The sequence below is a fragment of the Haliotis asinina genome, chromosome 6 (assembly GCF_037392515.1).
Source record: "Haliotis asinina isolate JCU_RB_2024 chromosome 6, JCU_Hal_asi_v2, whole genome shotgun sequence".
In the NCBI taxonomy this organism is placed as follows: Eukaryota; Metazoa; Mollusca; class Gastropoda; order Lepetellida; family Haliotidae; genus Haliotis; species Haliotis asinina.
Window position 1 is genome coordinate 40,217,312 of NC_090285.1, and position 13,518 is coordinate 40,230,829.

The 13,518-nt window shown below is 40.3% G+C and overlaps 1 protein-coding gene across 2 annotated transcripts in view; it reads right to left on the reverse strand.

The window, feature by feature from the left end:
- Positions 1 to 13,054, reverse strand: part of LOC137286284 (3-oxoacyl-[acyl-carrier-protein] reductase FabG-like) — a 46,550-nt gene extending 33,496 nt beyond the window's left edge. The window contains exons 1-4 of one of the 2 annotated variants that reach the window (XM_067818051.1): positions 12,771 to 13,054; positions 11,593 to 11,726; positions 9,336 to 9,428; positions 5,232 to 5,317 (exon numbers count right to left, since the gene is read on the reverse strand). In XM_067818051.1, coding sequence (XP_067674152.1) covers positions 5,232 to 5,317; positions 9,336 to 9,428; positions 11,593 to 11,726; positions 12,771 to 12,819 — 362 coding nt within the window. In that variant the 5' untranslated portion in view covers positions 12,820 to 13,054. Of the gene's footprint in view, positions 1 to 5,231; positions 5,318 to 9,335; positions 9,429 to 11,592; positions 11,727 to 12,421; positions 12,499 to 12,770 lie in introns of those variants that run through there. The other variant, XM_067818050.1, reaches the window with a different exon arrangement.
- Between the last annotated feature and the right edge of the window lie 464 nt (positions 13,055 to 13,518).

Genomic DNA, 13,518 nt, shown 5'->3' on the forward strand with positions numbered 1-13,518 from the left:
CTCGTCTCTCCTCTTCTAAATGCCGCTGCTTTGTGAATTCTTGCATGAAGGCTTCTGGGTCAAATTGCTGCAAAGTTTGTAACGACGGTTGATCTATCTACTGTTGATGGAGTTTGCGTTGTCTGATGATTCTGCGTTGTGTGACGATTTTCCTCCGGGTTGAGAAGAGTAGAAGATGTCGTCGGGGTAGATGTAGATGATGTCATCAGAAGACAGTGTTGGTTGATATCTACCTCGTCTTGTAGAATCAACGGTGGTTCGTTGAAGATAATTTGTTCATGTGGAGGGACGATATCTTCACCAAACGATGTCTGTGATGATTTCTGTGATGATTTCGATGAGGATGATTTCTTCTTCGATGACCTTGACTTCTTCGGTTGAGACGGCCCTGTTTCTGAGGAAGGTCTTGTCTGAGATACTTGGGACGACACACCGGACCCCAGACCTAGCCCCAGAGAAACGCCAGACATTTCACTGGAATGAATCTCAGCAGATGTGGTTAACAAATTACCCGAATTTAAATCACCTGTTTCAGACATGACTAATGCAAGCCGTCGTGGCTTGTCCCTAGCACATCTGTAAACAGACTGTACATAAAGGGTAAATTCTGAATCAGACAATTCTATACAAAATTTACAACGATTAGTAGAAGAACATATGGGTTTGCACGTCGGGCAAATTAAATGAGGATCAACCGCCGACAGCTGCAATCTACATAGTAGACAAGATTTCATCAATTGGGACTAAGTCACAATTGAAGAAATACATGCTTAATACTGACATAATTACGACAAATTTGATAATATATAATGCATATACATATCCAAAAAACGTATACGAGCAGAATTTTGTTTAAAGATCAAAATAAAGAAAGAACTTTCCAACGTATCAGGACCCTCAGGTACTTCCAGCCGCCCACGTCTGGCGATAAGGAGAGAGTGACATGCATGGCCGGTCATGTGACCGGGAGTGGGGGAAAGGGGAGGCTATATGTGGGTGAGTGTATTTTACGTCCGCTTCTTTCAGAAGGGAACTTCACGGGATTTTCATGTGTTCCACTACCTTCGTCAGGGAAGAGGAGATAAGCAATTAGCATGAGTCAGGATAAGGAAAAATTTTCTAAATTTCCTTTTAAAATTATAACATTTATCATGACTAATAATTATCTGAGAATAGAGACAGCTCTCAGCCATACCTTTCAAGAACCCACTCACTTTAACTCACTAAGTGGAGTGGTTGTCTTGATCATGTTTCAAGACATGGTAACTTATAACAGGAAGACACAGTCATCAATATCCCCCGCATTACCTCCAATTTCAGTCTAGGTCTCACTTGCTGCCATGGAAACACCAAAAATATTTTATTAAGAATACCCAAACTACCAAAAGGCAGTAATACACCCCCTGATCTATCTATGTGCCAAGTTTGGTGAAAAAATATTGAATGGTTTTAAAGTTCTGCTCTGGAAAAGATAAATGTGCACCCACGGACTGGGCACATTTTAATATACCCCGCAAAATGCATTGCAGGGGATAACGCTCTTTGGGCAGTTGGGTAGCCTAGCGGTTAAAGCATTTACTTGTCACACCAAAAGACCTGGGTTTGATTCCCTATAAGGTACAATGTGTGAACCCCATTTCTCGTGTACCATGCTGTGATTTTCACTGAATATTGCTAAAACGGCATAAATCTAAATTCACTTACTCAGTCATAATCCTCACTGAAATGTCACCACTAAAGTTGTGAAATTACTTTTCTGTGCAACAAAATCATAAATCAATGTACATTTGTCTTAATGAACCAAACTTTGATGTAAACACATATGGCCCCTGGATATATAACTATGAATAGAGCTCTTTATTGACTTCAGCCAATGCATCCTTGATTAACAGAAATGGTTTCATATCTGCAAACAGCTTGTTTATACAAGTGTTTTGCAAATATTGAACATGGATAAACCATAGAAAAGACAGATGAATAGATGACAAAGACAAATGAATAGATGTCCTGTTTTGAAACAAGTCTTGTTTATTTCCACCAGAATTTTGAGTGACTGAGTGAGTGAGTTTGGTTTTATGCAACACACAGCAACATTCCAGCTACATGGTGGCAGTCTGTAAATAATAAAGTCTGGATCAAACAATCCAGTGATCAACATCATAAGCATCAGTTTGCGCAACTGGAATACACTGACATGTGTGAACCAAGTCAGCAAGCTTGACCACACGATCGTGTTTGTCGCCTCTAACGATAAGCATAGTTGCTTTTTGTGGCAAACATGGATTGCTAAAGATCTATTCTACTCCAGATCTTCAACTGTCTGTACGGTCTGAGGCACATTCAAATGCACCAGCATTTCTTTGACTATGGACAGAGCAGTACCTATATATTTCATTTTCATTTTTCCAATATGAATATTTTGTGTGAAGAACAAGTAAGCTTTAAAAAGTGAATCTGGCACAGCCCACCATATTAAGCCTCTAGTGGCCTTATGGTAATACAGCAGAAAACAAAAAAAAAACATATTTTTTTTTCAAAGCTTTCAAAACTCATTTGATGACGTCAAGGGAGTACAAATTGATCTAGGTGTCAGTATCAGGAAGCACATTACATGTTTAACAAGAAAGAAAACATCAAATCTATTGAAACTTCAGGAAAATGTATCTTCATTTTTTAAACCAAAAAGGTATAATTGGCAAGGGGACATTTTGTATTTCCTACTTTTTTCATTACTTATTAAACAGTGTTGAATCATATCCTGTTGCTAGCACTATCAAGCCATCGGTGCTGACGCAGGAAGCTATGATCAGTTAAAGCTGCACAACTGTTTTCAGAGAATATTGTAAGGAATAAAAATTTAAATGAACATTAGCAAAACATGTAACTTTCTGAATAAATTGATATTTTATACTTATCCTGATTCATGCTCAATTGCTTATCTCCTCTTCCTGGCAAAGGCAGCGGAACACCAGAAATCCCTTGAAGTTCCCTTCTAAAAGAAGTCGACGTAAAATACACTCACCCACGAGTAGCCTCCCTTTACCCACGCACATGGTCAACTGATCGGCCATAATTGTCACTCTCTCCTTAACAATCACCCGACATGAGAATTATAGGAATTCAGCATGCCTGTGAGGGGCGGCTGGGAGGGCTTTCATCATGAATCAGGATAAGTATGAAATATCAATTTTATTTACAAAATTACATATTTTTCCTCATCCTGACTCATGCTTAATTCCTTACAGAATCCGACAGAAATAGCGGTAGGTCAGGACATGCTGGATTCTGCTGGCTGTCAAAATTACATCCAATAATTACGTCCTCCATTATAGTTGATAGCGAGAAGTTTTCATGTAGCGCTAGTGTAGAGGCTAGGGCTCTGATTTCATGGGGGTTGGAGGCTCGCGGAGGTTCCAATCCTGCTGCTTTATATGTAACAACTCTGATCCACACTGAGATAGTGTTGAGGGATACTTCTGTGGGTGTCTCAGTAGATATAGGGATAAATAGGCACTTTAACCATTGTCTTCTAGACTTGATATGTGCAATGTATATCTTCAATGCACTGACCGGACATAATGATGAGTCTTACGTATCATGAGGTCCCAGGATTGGTAGAACTGTCTGTCCTGTTGACCTGACAGTTGATTCTTTGCAATGAAATCCCCTCGCAGACCGAAGTGAGCGATTTCTTGGTGACTTCATCAAACTTCGCATCAAACTTCGTTCCATTAAAGTCTAGAGCATGAATTTCTGATATTCTTGCAGCTGTAGCCAAGGCAAGTAAAAATAGCATCTTCTGAGTCAGAATTTCAATTGGTGTCCGATCAAGTGGCTCATACACATCACTTGTAACATGCTGGAGCTCTAAATAGGCATTGTTGATCTTCCGACTTGAAGGAGCGTAGTAAGGCAAGTAACTCTGGTACTTTAGTCAGCTTGGTCCCCGTTCCCATGCTGAGAGCTGCGAAGTATGTAGATAACATAGAGCCTTTCAGACCTCTAGAATGACGTAGATGGCATAGATAATCTGCTATCTGAGGATGAGTCAACTTAATCGGTGAGAATCCCTTCTTCCTGGCGTATGCCTCAAATCGTTTCCACTTGTCATCATATAGTGTACAAGTGGATTTCCGTAAGGCTAAGGTGGCTGCTTTCGCTGCTCTCTGAATATCCTCTGCATTTCAAACAGATTTTAATACTGTCCATATGTGAAGTTGGAACACAGGTGGCTTGCTGTGTGCCTGTTTTGTGTGAGGATGGCCGAGAAAATTCTTCCAATCTGGTAATTGTAGCACTGGTTGACCTAATTCTTCTATACGTGTTGGAAACCAATGTCTCTTTGGCCAGTAAGGCGCGACCAAGATCAGTTGTAGTCCCTTTGTCTGTTTGATTTTCTCGATGACATTTTGGTAGCAGCACTGGAGGGGGAAACTCAAACACGGGTGCACTCACTCGACGTAGGTGGATCTCTCTCCAAACTGCGAAGGGATGGAAGAGCACTCACCTGAGCGAGCGTCCGCCCTCACATGAGCATAGTCACTCGTGCGAGTGCACTCAACCATGCGGATGCACTCACTCGACGTAGGTGGATATCTCTCTGAACTGCTCGGGATCCCAGGTGCCTCTCGCTGCCCTCATCAAGTGACAATCATGGCCAATCAGCTGACCATGTGCGTGGGTAAAGGGAGGCTACTCGTGGGTGAGTGTATTTTTACGACTGTTTCTTTTAGAAGGGAACTTCAAGAGATTTCTGGTGTTCCACTACCTTCGCCAGGAAGAGGAGATAAGCAATTAAGGATGAGTCAGGAAAAGGAAAAATAAAGGAATAGGAATGATCTTGCAGCTGTAGCCATTGCAAACAGAAGATCCTTGGCACTGATACACTGCAAACAGAAGATCCTTAGCACTGATAGACAGCAAACAGAAGATCCTTGGGGCAGATGGACTGCAAATACAGTACCCTTGGCACAGAGATACTGCAAACAAAATATCTTTGGGACAGATGATGGAACAGATGTATTGCAAACAGAATATGCCTAGTATCTCCCAAGAGGTTTTTCTATGAAACTAATGTCCTGGAAAAACAAACTAGAGGCTCAGTATGCATGTGAAAATCACAAATTCTGATACGGGGATATGGTTGACATATGGCACAGACATGTGCTGAATTGTGGTCTTTGAAAAGGTCCAGACCCCTTCTATAGATATGATACGGACGGCACACCTACCTGACATTTGCATCCATGACTCTGTCATACTGCTCAAGGGACGTGTTCTCAATGCTACCCAGCTCTATGATACCTGCACAGTTCACCTGTAAAGACAACCCTTGCAACATGTACACTGTGTTTTTTTCCATGTGCTTCAGACAGTTTATAATGTGATCAGTACTGTTCTGTAAAATTTTATCATGAGAAAGAAACTTGAGAACTATGTGGATCAATACTATGTAGTGTCGGAACAGTTTTTTAACAGTATTAAAACAGTCTCAGCACAGTATTTGAACAGTGTCAGAATGATATTTGAACAGTGTCAAAAAGGGTCACAACAGTGAGTGAGTGAGTGAGTGAGTGAGTTTAGTTTTATGCCGCACTCAGCAATATTACAGCTATATGGCGGCGGTCTGTAAATAATCGAGTCTGGACCAGACAATCCAGTGATCAACAACATGAGCATCGATCTGCGCAATTGGGAACCGATGACACGCGTCAACCAAGTCAGCGAGCCTGACCACCCGTTCCCGTTAGTCGCCTCTTACGACAAGCTGAGTTGCGGTCACAACAGTATTTCAACAGTGTCAGAACAGTATTTGAACATTACTGGAACAGTGTCAGAACAGGGTCTGAACAGTATTGGAACAGCATTTGAACAGGGTCAGAACATGATCAAAACAGTGTCGAAACAGTTTCATCACAGTATTTTCACTGTGTCAGAACAATATTTTAACAGTCTCAAAACAGTTTTAGCACAGTATTTCAATAGTGTCAGTCAGTACAGAATTCAAGTAGTGTCAGTTCAGTATTTGAACAGGTTTGGAACAGATTATATAAACAGGGTCTGAGCAGTATTGGAACAGGATTGGAACAGTGTCAGAACAGTATTTGAATAGTGTCAAAACAGTATTTGAGTAGGACTGGAAAAGTATCTGAACAGTGTCAGAACAATATTTGAACAGAGTCAGGACAGTTTTTGAACAGTGTCAGAACAGGATTGGAACAGTATTGGAACAGTGTCAGAATTTGCATGTTTCTGCATTTATTTATTACCTTTGGTATTCTCTGAGTGTGTTATAGTTACAGGTATGGAATACATGTCTACGTTTGTCTGCAATGAATAATTTGTGTCCTTTTCTATTTTACTGTTTCTTCGAAACTGGTCAAACAACACTAGATGGAGAGTGAGAAAGCTGCCATTCTCAGACATTTCAAGAGAAATACCATAGTGAAGACACTTCCCTGAAAATGGGAGATTGACCAGTGTTTATCACAGGAACCCTGTCTGAGAGAACGATCATGGCGAAACATCAAAGGCTTTGTTAGGAACCATACTTTGGCAAAGAAAGTTCACTAACAAACAAATATACACTGAACAAATGTTCTGCAACTTCTCATATAGGGGAATGTTTGCTATATAAGCCATAAAAACAGCTCCCAAATGCGGATACTGTTACGAGTGTGTATTTTCTGTATATTTTGTTATTAATTAAGTAATTATTATTATTGAGTCATAATGTTTAGTGTTTTGAATATTAATTATGATGGCTCACATTTTGTATAATAAATGGTCAGCATTTTTAGGATTTTAGCAGCAGGCTTTCCAGAAATTATCTGCCCTTGGCTTTCTATTTGCTGATTTCCAGGACTAATCCAGAGCATTCCACGTTAGTGGCGATGGTCGTATTTGCTTGAACTTTGGGGAAACAACTGAATATATATATAAATGCTAGTTGCCGTGTGGGGACGGACACACATTCACACTACTGGAGTGTACATCATCAACCGCTGCCAACGTTTGATCTTCATAGCCGCCGTCAGACCGCTAGCTGTGTAACATTCTGCATAACTGTTTCTCTCTCGCACTAAGACTTTGGTGAGTTTGCCATATATTTTGTGACCCACTGCCTTAGATTTTTGTCTCATTTATATTGTATTTGAAATCGGCATTGTGAAATTGACTTGTGACTGTATAACTTGCTCTCTCTTTGCTAAATAATACAAAATCTGAATGTTTAAGACTGGTCTTCATTCTGTTTAGCTGGTTCACAGGGAGTTTCTTACATCGTTTGTCACAGCATTTTTTAACCGTAACAATACTTCCTAAGTGGCATATAGATAGATAATGTTCTGTAACCATTTCAAAAGCATTTGTATACAGTTGTCGGTGTCTTCTTGCCATGGAGTCAATGTCTCTGTATATGTTGGTTTGGTGGCAATTGTCTAGGCTATAGGTAGCACTTGACTGGGTGTGAAATGTCAGGGTTACAATTGTCTTGTTACATTTGTATACACCCCTCTTTGGCTGTAAGTTGTTGAAATGTCACTGTGAAGTGGATAAATAGGTTATCTAAAGTATTATGTACAGTGACGCATGACTTCAATTGGTGCATGTACATCAACAGTCTGTTTTCGCCACACAAACAGCTGAAAATGCAGGCTGAAACTTTTGATAGTTAGACTGAACTCAGAAATAGGACCTTAAAACTATAACTTCATCTTCAGGTTTCTGAATTTGAAAGCCTGATGTCTACAATACACTATTCAACTTGACGCTGCTTTCGATTTGTCATTTTATGCCATCTAGTGATCTGAATTATCATCAACTAATGTGCGCAGAGATCCTTGGCGAGATTATTAGGCAAACATCCTTTACAAGAAAGTCCTCAGTAATAATAAGCATTGTTAAAATGTCCAAATCCAGCAAAAGCTAATTTATTAAGATTCTGATAAAAACATGAAGAACTCTCAAACAGAACTGCTTTGAACAAGTCATACCGGCAATCTGTAGCTACGACATGATTTACATCATATATCTTTTGTATGTATGTCAATAGAAAAAAATAACAAAAACCTGAAAAGAGGACTTACTACCAGAAGTATTTTGACTGGGCACATTTAGGACTTTTCACCAGTACTTTTCTTAACGATGGCTGCTTTTCCTAAACACTCCTTGGTGACAACAATAACAACATCAAATAACAACATATATTCCCCTCAATAAGGACGCTTTGGACACTTGTACCTAATAGCCATCATAACTCTCATTAATCATTTTAAGTCGTTTTTAAGTAATTTTTCTAGGCTGTCATATATTTACCTGCTTAAAATAAGAGAGAGAAAAACAATACAGATTAATTAAGAAAGTCTGAAATCTCAGCCCCAGGGTGCTTCTAAAGATTAAAATGTAAATGCCTAAACTAGCGTTATAATATCAAAACATTTCAGGGTCTAGTTGACCGACTATAATGTTTCAGTCATATATACTGTGCCATGCACAAATCTGAAAATTTTCATCTTGAAAGGAGGCCCCACCTACCATCTCCCACCTGATGATGCTTCCCAAAGCTTTATTCCTGAGGGTGTATATTCTCATAAGTCACACTTGTTTTAAAATATCCAAGAGTTTCAGTCAACGTTCAGAATTATATTATATAGCAGGATGGGAAAGTCTTGTAAATCTTACAGCAAGGGACCGGCAAGTTAAAAAGTCCCCAGTTACATATCTTTTCATAGTGTCCCCGGTAACTACCTTTAACATGTGTGTGGATGGGTGGGTGTGTGAGTGTTTTATTCATTTTGTGAACAAATTTTAGGGACATCAAAATCATCATCACCACCCTCTAGTTATAAATTGTGAACAGTCCCTTCTTATTCAGTTGTTGCTTTTAATGCTTGTTTCCTGCTGTTTGATGATGAAGATGGGATACAGATACAAAAATCTGGATGGCCTGAGATGACTGTCAAGGATTTGGGTGAAAAGAGGTGTCGAGATGTTTCATGATCCCGTAGCCAACTGAGCATAAAGAAGTTTGCTGATCCAATGAGAACACAAGCCACAGTACTTTTCTAGTATCCCTGTCACCAAAACTGCTGAGACAATGTCAAATGTGTGTGCCACTGGAATGTACAAGCAACAATTCCTTACAATCAGTGAGTAAGGTTTTATGTTGCTGTTATCAATATTCCAGCAATATCATAGAAATGGACACCCAAAATGGGCTTCACACATTATACCTATGTGGGGAATCAAACCCCAGTTTTCAGTGTGATGAACAGATGCTTTAGCCACTCGGTCACTCCAGGACAGAAGACACATGAACATTTCGTTCAACTCACCAGAATATTCAGTCTACCAAAGTGTTTGACTGTGGCATCGAGAACATTTCTCACATCAGCTTCCTTCACCAGGTCTCCAGTGACAAGGAATGGCTATAACAGACAAATGATCGATAAGAAAATTGACTGGTAACATCACCCTCACCTGTCAAGACGAACCAATGTACTAAGCAGAAAATCAATATTGGCTATCTCATTGCTACTTGTCTCATAAACAATTGAGACAAGGTATCTCACCCCAGGTCTATACTTTGAATGCAATACTAAGACTTGATATTGTATGACAAATGCACACAGAGCCTAAGATATATTAGAATCTTGTCAGGGGATGGGGATTTTTGTATGTCAGTGCATAGTCCAGTCCCAGTAAGCAGTTAGCAATCCCAATCAGCAGTTACCAGTCAAATTTAGTACTTACCAATCCCAGTCAGCAGTTACCAGTTAAAGTTTCAGTTAACAGTTACCAGTCCATGTCAACAGCTACAAATCCCAGTCAGCAGTTACCAGTCCCAATGAGCTGTTAACAGTCCCAGTCAGCAATTACATTCCATTTAGTACTTACCAGTCCAAATCAGCAGATACCAGTCCCAGTCAACAGCTACCAATCCCAGTCAACAGTTACCAGTCCTAATCAGCAGTTACCAGTCCCAATCAGCAGTTACCAGTCCCATTTAGTACTTACCAGTCCAAGTCCGTAGTTACCAGTTCCAGTCAACAGCTACCAGTCCAAGTCAGCTGTTACCAGTCCCAGTCAGCAGTTACCATTCCAAGTCAGCTGTTACCAGTCCCAATCAGCAGTTACCAGTCCCAGTCCTAGTCAGTCCCAGTCACCAGTTACTTGTCCCAATCAGCTGTTAACAGTCCCAGTCAGCAATTACTAGTGCCAGTCAGCAGTTACCACTCAGCAGTTACCAGTCCAAATCAGCAGTTACCAGTCCAAGTCGTCAGTTACCAATCTCAGTCGGCAGTTACCAGTCCCAGTTGGCATTTGCCAGTCCATGTCAGCAGCTACCAATCCCAGTCAGCAGTTACCACTCAGCAGTTACCAGTCTCAGTCAGAAGGTTCCAGTCTCAGTCAGCAGTTACCAGTACAAGTCGCCAGTTACCAGTCCCAGTCAGCAGTTACCAATCCATATCAGCATTTACCAGTCTAAGTCATCAGTTTCACCAGTCCAGGTAGCAGTTACCAATCTAAGTCAGCACTTACCAGGGGTTACCCAGGGGTTCAATAATCCCCTTACCCAACACCCAGGACAAGTCAGTTTTAATTTCAGGCAAAGATATAATGGTATCTTGCTTGTGCATGTCCTACTAGATAATTTCTGCTTATGGTTTCAAACTGCAAATAAAATTGGATTTCATTTCACATCTGCTCAAAATGTAGCTTTTAAATTCCACAATGATAATAATCTTTCTTTGCTATTTATCACTTCTCAACAAATAGTCCACTAAACATAAACATCAAGCACCAGTCACTGGTCCCAGTCAGCAGTTACCATTCCAGGTCTGTAGTTTCTAGTCCGAGTCAGCAGTTACAACTCAAAGTCAGCCATTACCAATCAAAGTTAGCCATTACTTGTAATGATTGCATCCTAACATTACACAAAACCTTGACCAGTGGTAGTTCCATAAATCTATTCTGACCACATGGAAGTTGGAATGACCTACACTCTTACGGCCACAGAAATCATTGGCCTCGAATCAATGGGTTTTCATATAATTATCTCTAGCTAACACAATAACTTGTGAGGGACAGGATACTGTCAGATCAGATGATCAATACTAAATAGTATACAGCAAACATTTGTTGCATGAAGATGGAAATGCATCACAATCATACATATGGGCACATTATTCCTAACATAGCTAAGGGTTGGGTGGGGGATCAGGGGTAGTTTCTATAAAGACATTTTGTCATGCAACAATATAATAGTTCGGCAGTTATTTTATGTTATTTTAATCAGACTGTAGCTCAAATATTTGGCCTTTTTCTATAAAATTACTGGGACAATCGTTTTCATAAAAAATCCTTGATTATGAATTATGGATTGACAATTAACTTTACTTATTGCTCATTAGATTAAAATATTCAGCCTTCAGCCTTCACTGCAACACAAAGAACACCAGCCAATGTTTCTACTTACAACAGAAGATTAGGTTACTACATTCCCTGCTGAAATTAGTCAGTGAACAAGAAGATGAAACAATGTGTCAAATGTCATTTGTGTTTCCTCTCCAACTCCTAATCATGGAATACCTTTTGGGACGAACTCTTCTCACACTCGGCTCCAACCTGCTGGAGATTCTCCTCCTTTCTTCCTGTCAGGGCAACCTGGGCACCAAGTTTGGAGAAAAGGACTGCAGTTGCAGCACCAATACCAGAACTGGCACCTGTCAGGCACACATCACACTTTCATAATCAAACTCTTCACTTGAATGTCTGGTCCAGATGTTATATATCTGAAAAATTGCTGTTCCACTGGCCATTGGCCATTGCCTTCAGCTGTGTGTTTGTAGAAATAGAATTCTGGTGAATCAACAGACAGAATATCAAAATTCATATCTGTACATAATTACAAAAATTATGTTCATAGTTTCATAAAAGTTGCTGGGAATAATTAATTATCACTAACTATGAACACACAGATCAGATTGCACATTTCTGATCTGATTATGAACGCTTTACCACATAACACGCGTATGCCAGTGATAGAGACATAGCATAAGGCATTTTACGACCGCTTCCATCACCGAGTAGTGTTTATTCTCCAGATTGAATCGGAGTGATCCCAGTTTAGGTTTATCTGGGTAACCTAAACAGTTGCATTATATAGTCTGCTCAGCTGATGCTTATAACGTGACACTACAGGCATACATCGTGTACACCAGACCAACATAGAAGTGTATCTCATGTAACTGCAGATATAGCATTCATGAATGCAAGCTGCTCTAATGGTGTCGGGGGATTTTTGAAAGACATTTTCATATGCGATCAGCAATCGCTAAAGGTGAATTAGTGGAATATGGAGAGGACACCAAGAATTAATTTTACATCACATGTCAACATGGTTAAACAGTGACACAACCTGTGACTAGTGCAACCTTGCCAGCGAGGTTCGCAATGGAGGCCGCCATCTTTAATGACCTTCACCTTTCAACAGCTGGTCGGGGGCGTATTTGATGGCGATCATGGAGCCATGCGAAGTTGACGCATTTCTCAACGCGTCGTGCGATTAACAAGAGTTTTCATGTTAACGGATCCTTTTTTTTTTCTAGTTATTTTTTTTTCAATCATCAGTTACTCGCGATCTCTTGTCGATTCGATATTTCGCGTTCGTTACTAAAATCTACTTATTCGTTTGAATGTGTTTTTAAGAAAAGGAATCTTTTCAAATATGCTCACTCAGGTTGCTTTTTATCCTGTGATGAAGTTACCTGTGATTAATGCAACTTTCCCTTCCAGGTTACCGAGCGATGAGTCCATGGTGTGTAAAGCTGATAAGCACCTTTACAGAAAAGCAGGTCAGGTAGTGGATCGTTGACACTGATAATCCCCGTTCAGCATAGTAGCCTACACTGGCTGTCGCCTTTTGCTGGGTCAGAACCATGTGTGGTAAAACTAACACATCGATCGTGAACAACTACATCTTAACAGCAAAGATTATTCAGAATGACGATAAAATAACATTCGCATGAAAGGTGTGCGGCTCACCATCCGTAACTTTAAAAAATGGTCAAATCTTTATGTAACCATAAACATCACCATCATTTCGAATATTTAAAGTTTGTAAGTTTAGTTTTAGGCTGCTCTCAGTAATACCCCAGCTGTATATAGTGGCTGTCCAGTGCGCACATGATCTACAGCATGCGCAGTATTTGCGCAATTGGGATACGATGACATGTCAAATTACTGTCAACCAAGTCAGTAAGCTTGACTTCCCGATCTTCTGTCTTATTGAGGTTACAGCTGAAGGTGGCGGATTCGATCCCCCGCCGCGTCATACTAAACAACGCTAGCTAATTGCTGGCCCAGATAGTGTTCATTCTGACGTTCGCACAACGTTGGCACAACGTCACCAGTTACGCTGGCCCAACGTCGGATGGCAACGTTGGCCCCAGGTAATCCTTACCGTCGGGCCAACGTTAGCCCAACGTTTGCAAAGAAACGTCTGTTTAATTCCAC